At 41.3% G+C, this 12665-nt stretch overlaps 1 protein-coding gene across 1 annotated transcript in view; it reads right to left on the reverse strand.

Annotated features, from left to right (window-relative positions):
* The window catches only part of LOC134349872 (uncharacterized), a 343283-nt gene that overhangs the window by 282581 nt on the left and 48037 nt on the right, over positions 1 to 12665 (reverse strand). Inside the window, 1 exon segment of the mRNA XM_063054837.1 lies at positions 8370 to 10886. Within this exon segment, the coding sequence (XP_062910907.1) occupies positions 8370 to 10886 (2517 nt within the window).

Here is a 12665-nt window from a genome sequence, read left to right on the forward strand (position 1 = left end):
CCTCAGTCAAAATTCAAACTAATATTTGCAGCACCCAGCATTTCCAGCATCCGCAATATCTGTTATGTTTGTAATATGTACTGCTGTCTCTAGCGTTCAGTTCCATACCACCCAGCAGCAGCAACTGCATTAGCGCCATTCAAGTTTGCAGTACCACCCCATGTACATACACACTACAATCCTGCAGCACTGCAACCACGTTCCCTTTGGTGGAGATCACGACGCCGGAGTACTCATTTCATAGAAAAAGAAAGTAAGCTCTTCTGTTGCATAATTATGAAATGTGTTATTTTTATGTTTTATAACTCCAGAAGCTAATAGAAAGAAAAAACACAGAAGCCTGAATACGAAGCATGCTAAGTTTTATTTTGTCCCATACAGGCCTAATAATTTTATCGCTTTGGAGGATTTCTTACTCTTGTTGGTTAATATCTTTACTAACAAGGAGGTCACCTAGCGAGATTGTGGCTGTGAAACAACCTCAGGTTCTGAGGCCCTCTCCTTCTGGTTGTAAGACTTTACTCTGAGATTCCAGGAAGTGGTTCTATCAGTTCTGGACACGTTTATTCTCTAACAATTGACTTTGTTCTTCTTATCGTATCAATGCGTTGTCCCCAGATGACATTAGACGCAATCTCATTGTGTAACAGAGTGGTCCAGTTGTGTCCTTAACCTTTCCATGTACTGACTTTTGATCATCTCCGTTATCCCTCGCAGGACTGCTTGTTCAGGAGTAAAAAATAACGGAACTGCCTATTTGAGGAAACCTCTCCAAAATTAACTTAGCTGTTTGTCCTGCATCCTCCTTTTGAGAATGGGTTTGTGGCGATCCAAACGTGAAAGTAAGGGACAACGCAAGAACAGCAGAGCTGGTGAGTTGTCGGTTGGGGGATAATACTGTATTGCGACATGCAAGGAGGAAATTGACGAGCTTCTGATTCGGTGCAGTGCGTTCTGCTGACATTGCGTTCAGTGCGTTATTTAGACTCTGGACAAACTTTTCCACTGAGCACTTTGCAGCTAAGCAGTATTGATCTACTTCCCTTACTGGCTTAATGATGACCGCAGATCCCACAAACTCATCCTTCTTGGCTACTGGAACCACTAGAGTTGCCCATGGACTCCACCCTACCTGGAAATAAGTCTCTCAGCCTCCTTGCGATCTACCTCACCTTTTGCTTTGTCACCGATGGTGAAGAAAGAACTGGGCTAGCTTTGCAAAATTTGGGTGTGGTGTTTTCATTTAACACTGTTTTTCCAGTGATATGTTTGAGTTTTCCAATATCATCTTTGCACACTGCTGTGGAGTCGCTCAGTGCTTTTCTTAATTCGCTTTCACCTGACTCTGTTGTAGACGACGTGGAATGCAAATGGCGGATGGATCGCCAATAAAGTTGTAGTTGTTCCAGCCCTAGATGCTGGCCCTCCAGTTTGTAACACATACAAGGCCAATGTGGATTGTTGGCTCTTGTATTTTACTGTTACAAATGCCATGCCACAGTAGTTATCCTTTCTCCAGTGTAAGTTGAGGAGAAATGCCTTCTGTTACGTTTGACTAGTCTCAGACCTTAACATCGATTTTCTAACTTACGGTAACAAATCCCTTCTGTTTCACACTGTCGTATGTTTTCGCCCGTTCTGTTGGCCTGTTGATACTTCTCGTCTCCTGCCCCACTCTTATGAACTCATTCTGGTTGCACATCTCAATCCATTTATTCCAGAATCTACTGGCCTCTCCATTGAGATTCTTTCTCTCCAGTACTTTACTTCTTTCACCCATCACCTCCCAGCTGCACACATTATTCCATTTCACCACTGCTGCAACACACACTAACCTTCCCCATTTAGGTGCTAAATTAAAGGGCAGGGCCTCCGGGGTTGTGATCTCAGGACTGCTACCCATAAGACCATAAGACCAGAAGACATAGGAGCGCAAATGGGCCATTTAACCCATCGAGTCTGCTCGCCATTCAATCATGGCTGATTGTTCTTTTTTCTCCTCCTCAACCCCGTTTCCGGACCTTCTCCCCATAACTTTTGATGCCATGTCCAATCAAGAACCTATCAATCTCTGCATAAAATATACCCAACGACCTGGCCTCTACAGCTGGATGTGGCAACAAATTCCCTAAACTCACCACCCTTTGGCTAAAGAAATTTCTCTGCATCTCTATTTCGAACGGGCGCCCTGTATCCTGAGGATATGCCCTCTTTTCCTAGGCTTTCTTACTGTCGGAACCATCCTTTTCACATCTACTCTGTCTAGCCATTTCAACATTCGAAAGGTTTCAATGAGATCCCCCCTCATCCTTCTGAATTCCAGCAGGTACAGACACAGAGCCATCAAACGTTCCTGATATGTTAACCCTGTCATCCCTGGAATCATCCTTGCAAACCTCCTCTGGAACCTCTCCAATGTCAGCACATCTTTTCTAAGATGAGGGGCCCAAAACTGTTCACAATACTCAAGGCAAGGCCTCACTAGCGCCTTATAAAGCCTCAGCATGACATCCATTCTAAACCACTTGAAATAAATGCGGACATGGCATTTGCCTTCCTCACCACCGACTCAACCTGCAAGTTAACCTTTTGGGTATTCTGCACAAGGACGCACAAGTCTATTTGCATATAAGATTGTTGGATTTTCTCCCCGTTTAGCAAATAGTCCGCAGATTTATTTCTACTACCAAAGTACATGACCATGCATTTTCCAACATTGTATTTCAATTGCCACTTTCTTGCCCATTCTCATATTTTCTCTATGTCCTTCTCCATCCTACCTATTTCCGCAACACTACCAGCTCCTCCGCCAATCTTCACATCATCTCTAAACTTGGCAACAATATCATTTATTCCATCATCTAAATCAGAAGCAGAATCAGGTTTATTATCCCCGGCATGTGACGTTAAATATGTTAACTTAGCAGCAGCAGTCCAATGCAATACATAGTCTAAGAAAGAGAGAGAGAGAGAGAGAGAGAGAGAGAGAGAGAGAGAGAGAGAGAGAAATAATGAATAAAATAAAACATAATTATAAATAAACAAGTAAATCAATTACATATATCCAATAGATTATTCAAACATGTGCAAAAACAGAAATACTGTATATTAGAAAAAGTGAGGTAGTGTCCACAGCTTCAAATTCCATTCAGAAATCGAATGGCAGAAGGGAAGAAGCTGTTCCTGAATCGTTGAGTGTGTGCCTTTTTATTTATATACAGCATAAAAAGAAGGAGTTCCAACACCGACCCCTGCAGAACACCACTAGTCACTGACAGCCAACCAGAAAAGGATTTTTTTTCAATCCCAACCAGCCAATGCTCTAACCATGTTAGTAACTTCCCTGTAATACCATGGGCTCTTAACTTTGTAAGCAGACTCATGTGCGGCACTTTGTCAAAAGCCCTCCGAAAGTCCAAATATATAACATCCACTGCATCCCCTTTATCTATCCTACTTGTAATCTCCTCAAGGAATTCCAACAGGCTCGTCAGGCAGGATTTTCCCTGAAGAATTCCATGCTGACTTTGTACTATCTTGACATGTGTCACCAAGTACTCCATCTTCTCGTTCTTAACAATTGACTCTAATTCACCTTATTCCGAATGCTACGTGTATTTAAATACAACAACTTCAGTCCTGGATTCTTGGCCCTTTTGAAGCCTGTGTCACGTGCTAGCGAGGCCAGAACTAGGAAGATTTTACAGTTTAATACGTGGTTAAGGAGTTAGTGTAGGAGGGAGTTCATGCGATTTTTCGATCATTGGCCTACCTTCCGCGAAATGTAGGTCCTGTATAGAGGGGCGTCTTGCACCTGAATTGGAGGGCTACCAATATCCTAGCCGGAAGGTTTGTTAATGCTGTACAGTGGGGTTTAATCTCGAGTTGCAGCGGTATGGGAACCAATGTGCCAGAACAGTTAGTGGGGAAGCTGTGGACCAGATGTTTGTAAGACCTCAGATAAGGTTAGGAATGAAAAGGATGTGCACGGTGCGACTGGTGTCCTAAGCTGCGTGTATTTCAATGCCAGTAGTATCGCAAGAAAGGCGGATGATAGTGCTGAAGATGAGCTAGCTGGTTAACAAACAGAGGTCATGTGTAGTGAGGAGAGACAGTCAACAAGACGAGTTGCAACGTAATTGGCGGACAAAATCGAAATGGTGAATACAGGACCGAATGTGCTGATTATATGGAATAAGGAAGATGAACTTGCAGCACTGTTTGAGATTGGCAGGGTTGATGTTGTAGGCATCACTGACTCATGGCTGAACGATTACAGCTCGGAGATTAACGTCCAAGAACACAGGTTGCTTTGAAAGTATAGGCAGGAGGGTGAAGGGAGGGGCACCGCTCTGTTGGTAAAACATGGAATCAAATTATTAGAAAGAGGTGACACAGAGTTAGAAGGCGCTGAATCATTGTGGATAGAGCTAAAGGTCTGCAAGGGGAAAAGACCCTGATGAGAACTGCATCCAGACCCTCTGACAGTAGTAATGGTCTGGCCTACAAATTATAACAGGAGATAGAAAACGCATGCCAAAAGAGTAATATTACAATATTCATGAGGGTATTCAATATGCAGGTAGATTGGGAAAATCAGGTTGGTGCTGGATTAGAAGAGGGAGAATTTCCAGAGAGCCACCGAGATGGCGTTTTAGAGCAGCTCGTAGTTGAGTCCACTCCACAAGCAGCTTTCTGGTTTCGGTGTTGTGCAATGAATCAGTATGGATTCGAGATCTTAAGGTAAAAGAACCCTTTGGACATGTGATGATAATTTGATCGAATTCACCCTGAAGCTTGAGAAGGAGAAGTTAAAGACAGTTTTATCAATATTTAAGTGGAATAAAGGTAAATACAGAGGCATGAGAATTGATTGGAAAAATAACACTGGCAGGAATTACGGCAGAGCAGCAATAACTGGAATTTCTGGAAGCAAGTAGGAAGGCATCGGATATATACATCCAAACATGGATGAAGTATTCTAAAGGAAAGACGACACATCCACACAACAGATACAAAGTCAACATAAAAGCCAAATGAATGGCATATAATAGAGCAAACAATTAGTGTGAAGAGGATTAGGAAAACAACAGAAAGCAACATAAAAAGTCATTAAGAAGGTAAAGTTGGAACACGAAAGCAAGCCTGCAAATAACATTAAAGTGGATACCAAACGTTTCATCAGATGCATGAAGTGTAAAAGAGAGGTGAGAGTGGATATTGGACCGCTGGAGGCACTTGGAGGCACATGATAAAAAAGGGCGTAGTTAGCATTCTTTCCTCAAGGGAAAATCCTGTCTGACAAATTTGTTGAAATTCTTTGAAGAGATAACAAGCAGGATAGATAAAGGATAATCGTTTGATGTTCTGTACATGGAGTTTCAGAAGGCCTCTGACAAGGCGCCACCCATGATGCTACCTAGCAAGTTATGAGCCCATGTGTGGACCAGGAAAGGTTCTAGCATGGTTAAAACAGTGGCCGATCGGCAGGAGGCAAATGCTGGGAGCCTCTGCTGACTGGCTGCTGGTGATTAGTGGTGTTCAACAGGGTTCTGTGTTGGGACCGATCTTTTTTTTACTTTATATGTCAATGAAATTCATGGTTTGTTGCAAAGTTTGCGGACGATATGAAGATAGCTGAAGGGACAGGTAACTTTGATGAAGCAGAGAGGTGACAGAAGGACCGAGATAGATTTGGAGCGTAATCAGACAAATGGTAGATGGAATACAGTGCTGGCAAGTGTATGGTGATGTACTTTTGTCGAAGAAATGAAAGAGTTGACTATTTTCTAAGTGAAGAAAAAATACAAAATCTGAGGTGCAAAGGGGCTTGGGAGTCCTTGTGCAGGATTCCCGTAGGGTTAGTTTGCAGTTTAAGTCTGTGGTGAAGAAGGCAAATGCAATGTTAGCATTCATTTCAATCAGAATAGAGTATAAAAGCAAGAATGTAATGTTGAAACTTTTAAAGCACTGGTGAGTACTTACTTGGAGTATTGTGAATAGTTTTGGACCCCTTATCTGAGATAGTAGATGCTGAAACTGGAAAGAGTTCAAAGTAAGATTACGAAGATGATTCCAGGATTGAATGATTTGTCATATGAAGAGCGTTTGATGACCCTGGGCCTGTATTTACTTGAATTTAGAAGAATGAGGGGTGACCTCATTTACACATATCAAATGGTGAAAGGCCTTGATAGAGTGGACGTGGAGAGGATGTTTCCAATGGTGGGAGTGTCTAAGAGCAGAGGACACGTCTTAGAATAGAAGGGAGTCTTTTTAGAATGGAGATGAGGAGGAATTTCTTTAGCCAGAAAATCCTACATCAGTAGAATTCTTCGCCACAGGCAGTTGTGGAGGTCAACGTTTTAGGTGTATAAAGGCAGAGGTTGATAGATTCTTGATTGGTCAGGGCATGTAGGGATATGGGGAAAGCTAGAGATTGTGTCTGAGAGGGAAATTGTATCTGTCATAATGAAATAGTGGAGCAGACTAGATGTACGAAATGGCCTTATAACTTATGGTCTTATGGTCTTATGATCTTATCGCTTGGACTCATCTATCACCTGCCATCTTCTGTCGCCCCCCTCCTCCATTTTCTCATTTTGGTTTTTGTCCTCTTCCTTTCCAGTCCCGAGGAAGGTTTGTCTGTTTATTTCCCTCTGCGGATGCTGCCTGACTTGCTGAGGTCCTCCGGGATACTCTATATGCTACGTACTTCAGTCAGCATGATTCTCAATCAAACAAATCACATATTAGCGCGTTTATAAGCAAATGCAGTTTGTCTGCGAATACTGTAAATACTGCCTTCCAAAACTTGTTTGAAAAATTAAAATTCTGATTGTATTGGTAAAATGCAAGCATCTTAAGTATTTTCAAAGCTGCAAATTGCAACATTATGAAATAAAATGCACTGCATCAGTTCTAAATTAAATTCTGTGTTTCGCTGTCTGATATCCAATTGACAGATCGTGGACCAAATTCTGATATACGATGGTGATTACAAATTATAAGAAGAATATTTAAAAGGTGTTAATGAAATCCACTATTTTAAGATTAAGAGCACTGGTAGATTTCATTGGTTCTAACCCATGGATAAGCAGAATATGATAGATCATTATGGCAATGGACTTAACAATATAAAGTGCTAGGTATTCAACGAGGCAAAATATAGCATAGCCTATACAGAGAAAATATTTACTTCCTAATCTGGTTTCTCTGGCTCTCTAGATTCTGATATGGCTCATATGAGAAATGGGGGACCTGTAGAATATGTCACGGGTGGGATTGGTGGTGTCTGATGGAGAGTGTGAAATGGGGAGCTTTCCTCGCTTTGGTCCTTGACTTCTTTCTTTTTTTCTGACGAAGACACTCAAAGTACTCAGTGACACTATAAATCATGGCAACACAATTGTGACTTTGCATTGTCAAGAGTGAAGAATATGAAGAAAATGGATGAATGAGCATCAGAATCGACAAAGCAGAAGAGTGCAAAAGTATGAACAAGGTTTCAAAGTAAGGACAGAAAATGCCGACATCTTTCGATCGATACGAGATCTTTCTTCAGAAAGACGCAATGGAAGTTAGCTTCCAGTTTCAGTTTTTGTTCCTGTTATAAGGCATATTAACCGATTTGGTACCGCCCTATCAAACCAGTTCCTTTTTTTTCTCTATGTATTTACCACCACTCGCCATATTTCCCAGGTTGAGGAAAAAAAAATTTGCTTCTCCTTCTACAGTTGTTAGCCTCCCTGTCACTATTTTCTCTCTTTGTTTCATTTTCTGTCATTTACAGCTTTAAAAAAACACAAAACCTTTTAACGTTTTAATGTGCCATTTTACAACCAGGGCCAAGTCGGGACGATGCGTAAACATTCTGAAATGAACTGGATAAATTGAGCACCATCTTAATGCACATACTTTTGCATTCCCGAGGTTTACCTCCACGGAAGCAGAACCTCGACTGTGCCATTATTTTCGCATAGGAGCTAAAAATAAACTGTTCCCTCCAAAGAAGAAATTAAAATGCAGCGTTATTTCTTTCCGAGACTTCACATAAGATAATTATATTGTTTGAGTTAAATTAGACTTGAAAATAGTGTGTGCTTCTCAGGCACAGTGGACGCCTTTGAAAATATATCAGTCGGTTAAAACGTGCCACCTTCTGCATTCGGGGGCATGGTTTTAATGACAGTCAATTTGAAATAAAATATAATTGTATTTGAGGTTAAAAAGTTAAAGTAAATTCGTTAACATATATAGAGAATTTGAATCAGAACTGAAAATTAGTTTAACATCTTCTGCTGCGGTTAAGAGGCTTGTTTCATCAGTTAAGTAAGGAAGAGGATTAAACTAAAATGTGTAATACTCACTTCACCTGTGCAGGTCCAGTTGTTCTGCAGGCCCGTATTTGCCTTTGATGTATAGGCTCCAACATTCCTACCTAGAGATCTACAAGATGTTGGGCTAGCTGGAGAAAAATATATTACTTCCATTGTTCCTGCCTCTGGTGCCGATCGAACTTTGTGACGATACGTATCTGAAAGAGATCCATTTCCCCGAATTTCAACGTTGGTAATTAATTTGGTGTCTGGCAAAAACTGCAAATTGACGTGCGATTTGTGCGCACCGACTTTGGAATCCAGTTCACTTGTACAACAACAATTTGCAGTATAACAACTTGAAGTGCGATGTGGATGTTTGTCTACTGGGCAGATAGCAATAATTAAGGCTATGATAATAACAAGAAGTAAGAATGTTACCGCTCCCAGAGAAATTATTATGTATAATGCCAAGTCAGAACTATCTTGTAAATCGCCAGTATTATCACCGAACTCTGACCTAAGTTGCTCGGCTTGTTCAGTTACGGAGATGTTAATCGTGCTGGTGGCCGTGAGAGCTGGATGCCCATTGTCCTTTACCGTGATGATCAACTTTTGTGTGGTGGCGTCTCTGTCTGTAAATCGGCGAATGGTTCTTATTTCTCCTGAACTATGTGATATTGTAAAAAGATTTGGGCCAGTAGCGTGTAAAAGTTCATAGGAAATCCGTGCATTTTGCCCAGAATCAGCATCTGAGGCGACCACTCTGGTTACCAGAAATCCCGGTTGAGCAGATCGAGGCATGGTTGTCTTGTTGTGATTGGTGAAGCTGGGTGATATCACAGGAGGGTTGTCATTCTGATCAAGAATGATCACATTCACAGTAACATTACCGTAAAGCGAGGGCGATCCTGCATCCCGAGCTTGCAGTGGGATTTTAAAACTCTTCAGCTGCTCGTAGTCAAATGACCTCTGCGAGTATATGATGCCGTTGTCGGAGCTGATTGAAACGTAGGAAGACACCGGCTCGCCCTGCACGCTACCCTCCAGGATTCTGTAAGAAATCTTAGAATTTTGTTCCGCATCTGGATCGAATGCTGTCACTGAACCAATAGAATTGCCAGGTGAATTATTTTCACTCACGTAGATGGCATGAGAAGGCTGTAAGAATTTGGGAGCGTTATCATTTATATCCGAAATATAAACGATCATTGTTCTATTAGTAGATAGTGGAGGTGTTCCCTCATCTTTACAGGCCACAACCAATGCGTATTCGGGAGCCTTTTCACGGTCAAGCTTATCACTTACAACGAGTTCATATGAATTTGCACGAGAACGCTTCAAATCGAAAGGGGCAGCTGGTGAGACCTGACAGTCAGTAAACCCATTTCTTTTGGAATCTCGATCTGTAACAGTAACCAATGCAATTTGTGTTCCAACAGGCGTGCCCTCACTGACTGTACTTGAAGTTGATTTTAGAATCACTTCCGGTGCATTATCATTAACATCCTCGACATGCACCCGAACAATACAGTATGCAGATAATGACTGTGCCCCCATGTCCTTAGCTTCTACGTGAATTTCATGCATATTCGTTTCTTCAAAATCTAATTTTCCCTTTAATCTGATCTCTCCAGATTTTGGGTTAATACTAAACATTTCAAGTATTCTTTCTTCATTGTAGCTGTCCAGTGAATAGACAATCTCACTATTCGATCCTTCGTCCAAATCCGTAGCATTGACTTTAATCACCAAAGTACCCAAAGGAACATCTTCCATTAAATTAACGGAGTCCAAATGCTTGTGAAAAGTAGGCGCATTATCATTTGTGTCAGAAACGGTGATAATTATTTGACAAGTGCCCGACCTCCCAGGTATCGCACCGTCAATGGCGGTGAGGATTAAACGGTGCATAGACTGCTTTTCACGGTCGAGTGACTGTTTCACCACCAATTCAGGTATTTTCCACTTCCCAAGAGTCTGCACATCTAAAACAAAATGCTCATTTGGTGTGATTTGGTACGTCTGAACCGAATTAGTTCCAATGTCAGGGTCTTGTGCGGCCTTTAAAATGAAACGTGTCCCAGGCATTATCAACTCTGAAATCTCCAAACGGACTTCTGTGTCACTGAAATTGGGATAATTATCATTTACATCCAGAATTTCGACCTCTGCCCGATAACGTTCCACTGGATTTTCAGTTTCCAGTTCCAAAGGCAATATACATTTAAGACTCTTGCCGCAGATCAGCTCCCTATCTATCCTTTTATTCACAAACAAAACTCCATTCTGAGGGTTTATATTCAAAACTTGTGACGGTACCTGTGAAATGATCCTGAATTTACGGGTTGACAATTCCTCCAGAAATAATCCCAAATCTTTTGCGATTTCACCCACCACTGTGCCGTGTTTCAATTCTTCTGGGATGGAGTAACGAATCTGTCCGGAAACCAGCTTCCATGCACAAAGCATCAAGATGGACGGTACAGCTTTCTCTCTCAACAAGAACACTGCGAATATCCGTGCCATTTCTTCCATGGGGACGTTATATTCGACTCTCCCGGTTTTCTGTGTATTCAGATATTAATTATTCCACCTCGGTTAAGTCATTATCATGCAGGACAGAGGATGAAAATGAAATAAAAAAAAACAAAACCTTCTCAAGAGATAAATATCCGTCAATAAGCTGCCTGGTTTCATCCCTCGTTGTTGGAGGATGGGTGGTGGATCTCCAGATAAATTTCTCTCCCTTATTGGTAGACAGCGACACAAAGAGTCCTTACCTATAACTACACTGATTTTAGGATAAAGCTAGCCTCTAGTTTTCCAGGGTCTCAGTTTTTGGCTATTGAAAAAGAATGTGTGCCGTGTACAAAAAGTTCGTGTGATTAATGAAGTCTGTTTCAAAAATGAGTGAATGAAAGTTAATTTGATTAATCACAATCTTATATCGACTACAGCAATTGTTGATAAGATAAAAATCACTTTTGAGCTCGCATTGGCGAATCTTTGATGATCCCTAATTTTAAACCAGAGCAGCTGCAATATTCTCTTGATATCAACATATTCAATGAAAAAAGTATAAAAGCATAGCCAAACTGAGCATGGCCTTTATGAACACGTCTATATGCTCAGATAACACGATTCCTTTTTTTCATACAATAAAACACCGATTCTTTAATTTGATGAGAGGGTACTTTTGGAAATAAAAAGAATTCGAACAGCAACATTAACTTTAATTATATATCCTCTTTCAATATTATCATCATTGTAAATTTTCAATCAAATTTTGTTACAATTAAACTTTTGTTGATCGTGTAAAAGTTCTCCATCCAGCGTATGAATCCATCCATTGGCGTACCAATCCGTATTACATTTGAATAGCGGTGGAAAAGCGAAGGAGTGGCTAACCTTAGATGCAGCAATAACTAGTATCTCCCAAAGTACAGTAGTTCACTCGCTGTTTCATTTTAGCTTGCAAGAACTAGGCTCTGGCAACTGTGGACCAAGAACCCTATCTTCCAAAGTAATCACTGCATAAATCATAACAAACGAGCAACACTATTATTGCAGTCAGTTATTACAAAGAATAAAGGAAAGTGCCGGGCTTTCGAATGCATTTATAAATTATAACTGTTGTTCTCAAAGGTAAACTGCATACTTCGGAGGCATGCAAGACGTGATCTCAGTCAGTATTTTGTTGTCCATCAAATATACATTGAACATTGAATTTGTCAGAACATTGTCAGCGATGCAACGTGCGCGCAGCAGAGCTAACAGAAGATAACAAATGACATTTTTTTTCAGAATAAAGCGAAGGAGCAAATGCTATCTATCCAAACGGCAACATACACAAAAAACAACTGGAGGAACTCAGCAGGTCGGGAAGCATCAATGGAGAGGAATAAACAGTCAACGTTTTGGACAGAGACCTTTCATCGGGGCAGGAAAGGAAGGAAGAAGATGACAAAGTATGAAGTTGAGGGGAAGGGAAGGCAGATGATTTGAGAAACCAAGTGAGGGGGGAGGTGGTTTTGTGTGGAAAGGGAACTGACGTGAGAAGTTTGGAGCTGATAGGTTGTAAAAGTAAAGGGCTAAAGAAGGAATCTCAAACACGAGAAAATTTGCAGAAGCTGGACATCCAAAGCAACACAGCATCTTCGGGCTGGTACACCTTATCCGTGCTGAAGTCCTGAAGCAGGGTCTCGGCCCGAAACGTCAACTACTTACTCTTTTCCACAGGCATACCTGGCCTGCTGACTTCCTCTAGTAAACAACAGGAATTCTGCAGATGCTGGAAATTCAAGCAACACACATCAAAGTTGCTGGTGAACGCAGCAGGCCAGG

This window comes from Mobula hypostoma, chromosome 7, assembly GCF_963921235.1.
Source record: "Mobula hypostoma chromosome 7, sMobHyp1.1, whole genome shotgun sequence".
NCBI classification, from domain to species: domain Eukaryota; kingdom Metazoa; phylum Chordata; class Chondrichthyes; order Myliobatiformes; family Myliobatidae; genus Mobula; species Mobula hypostoma.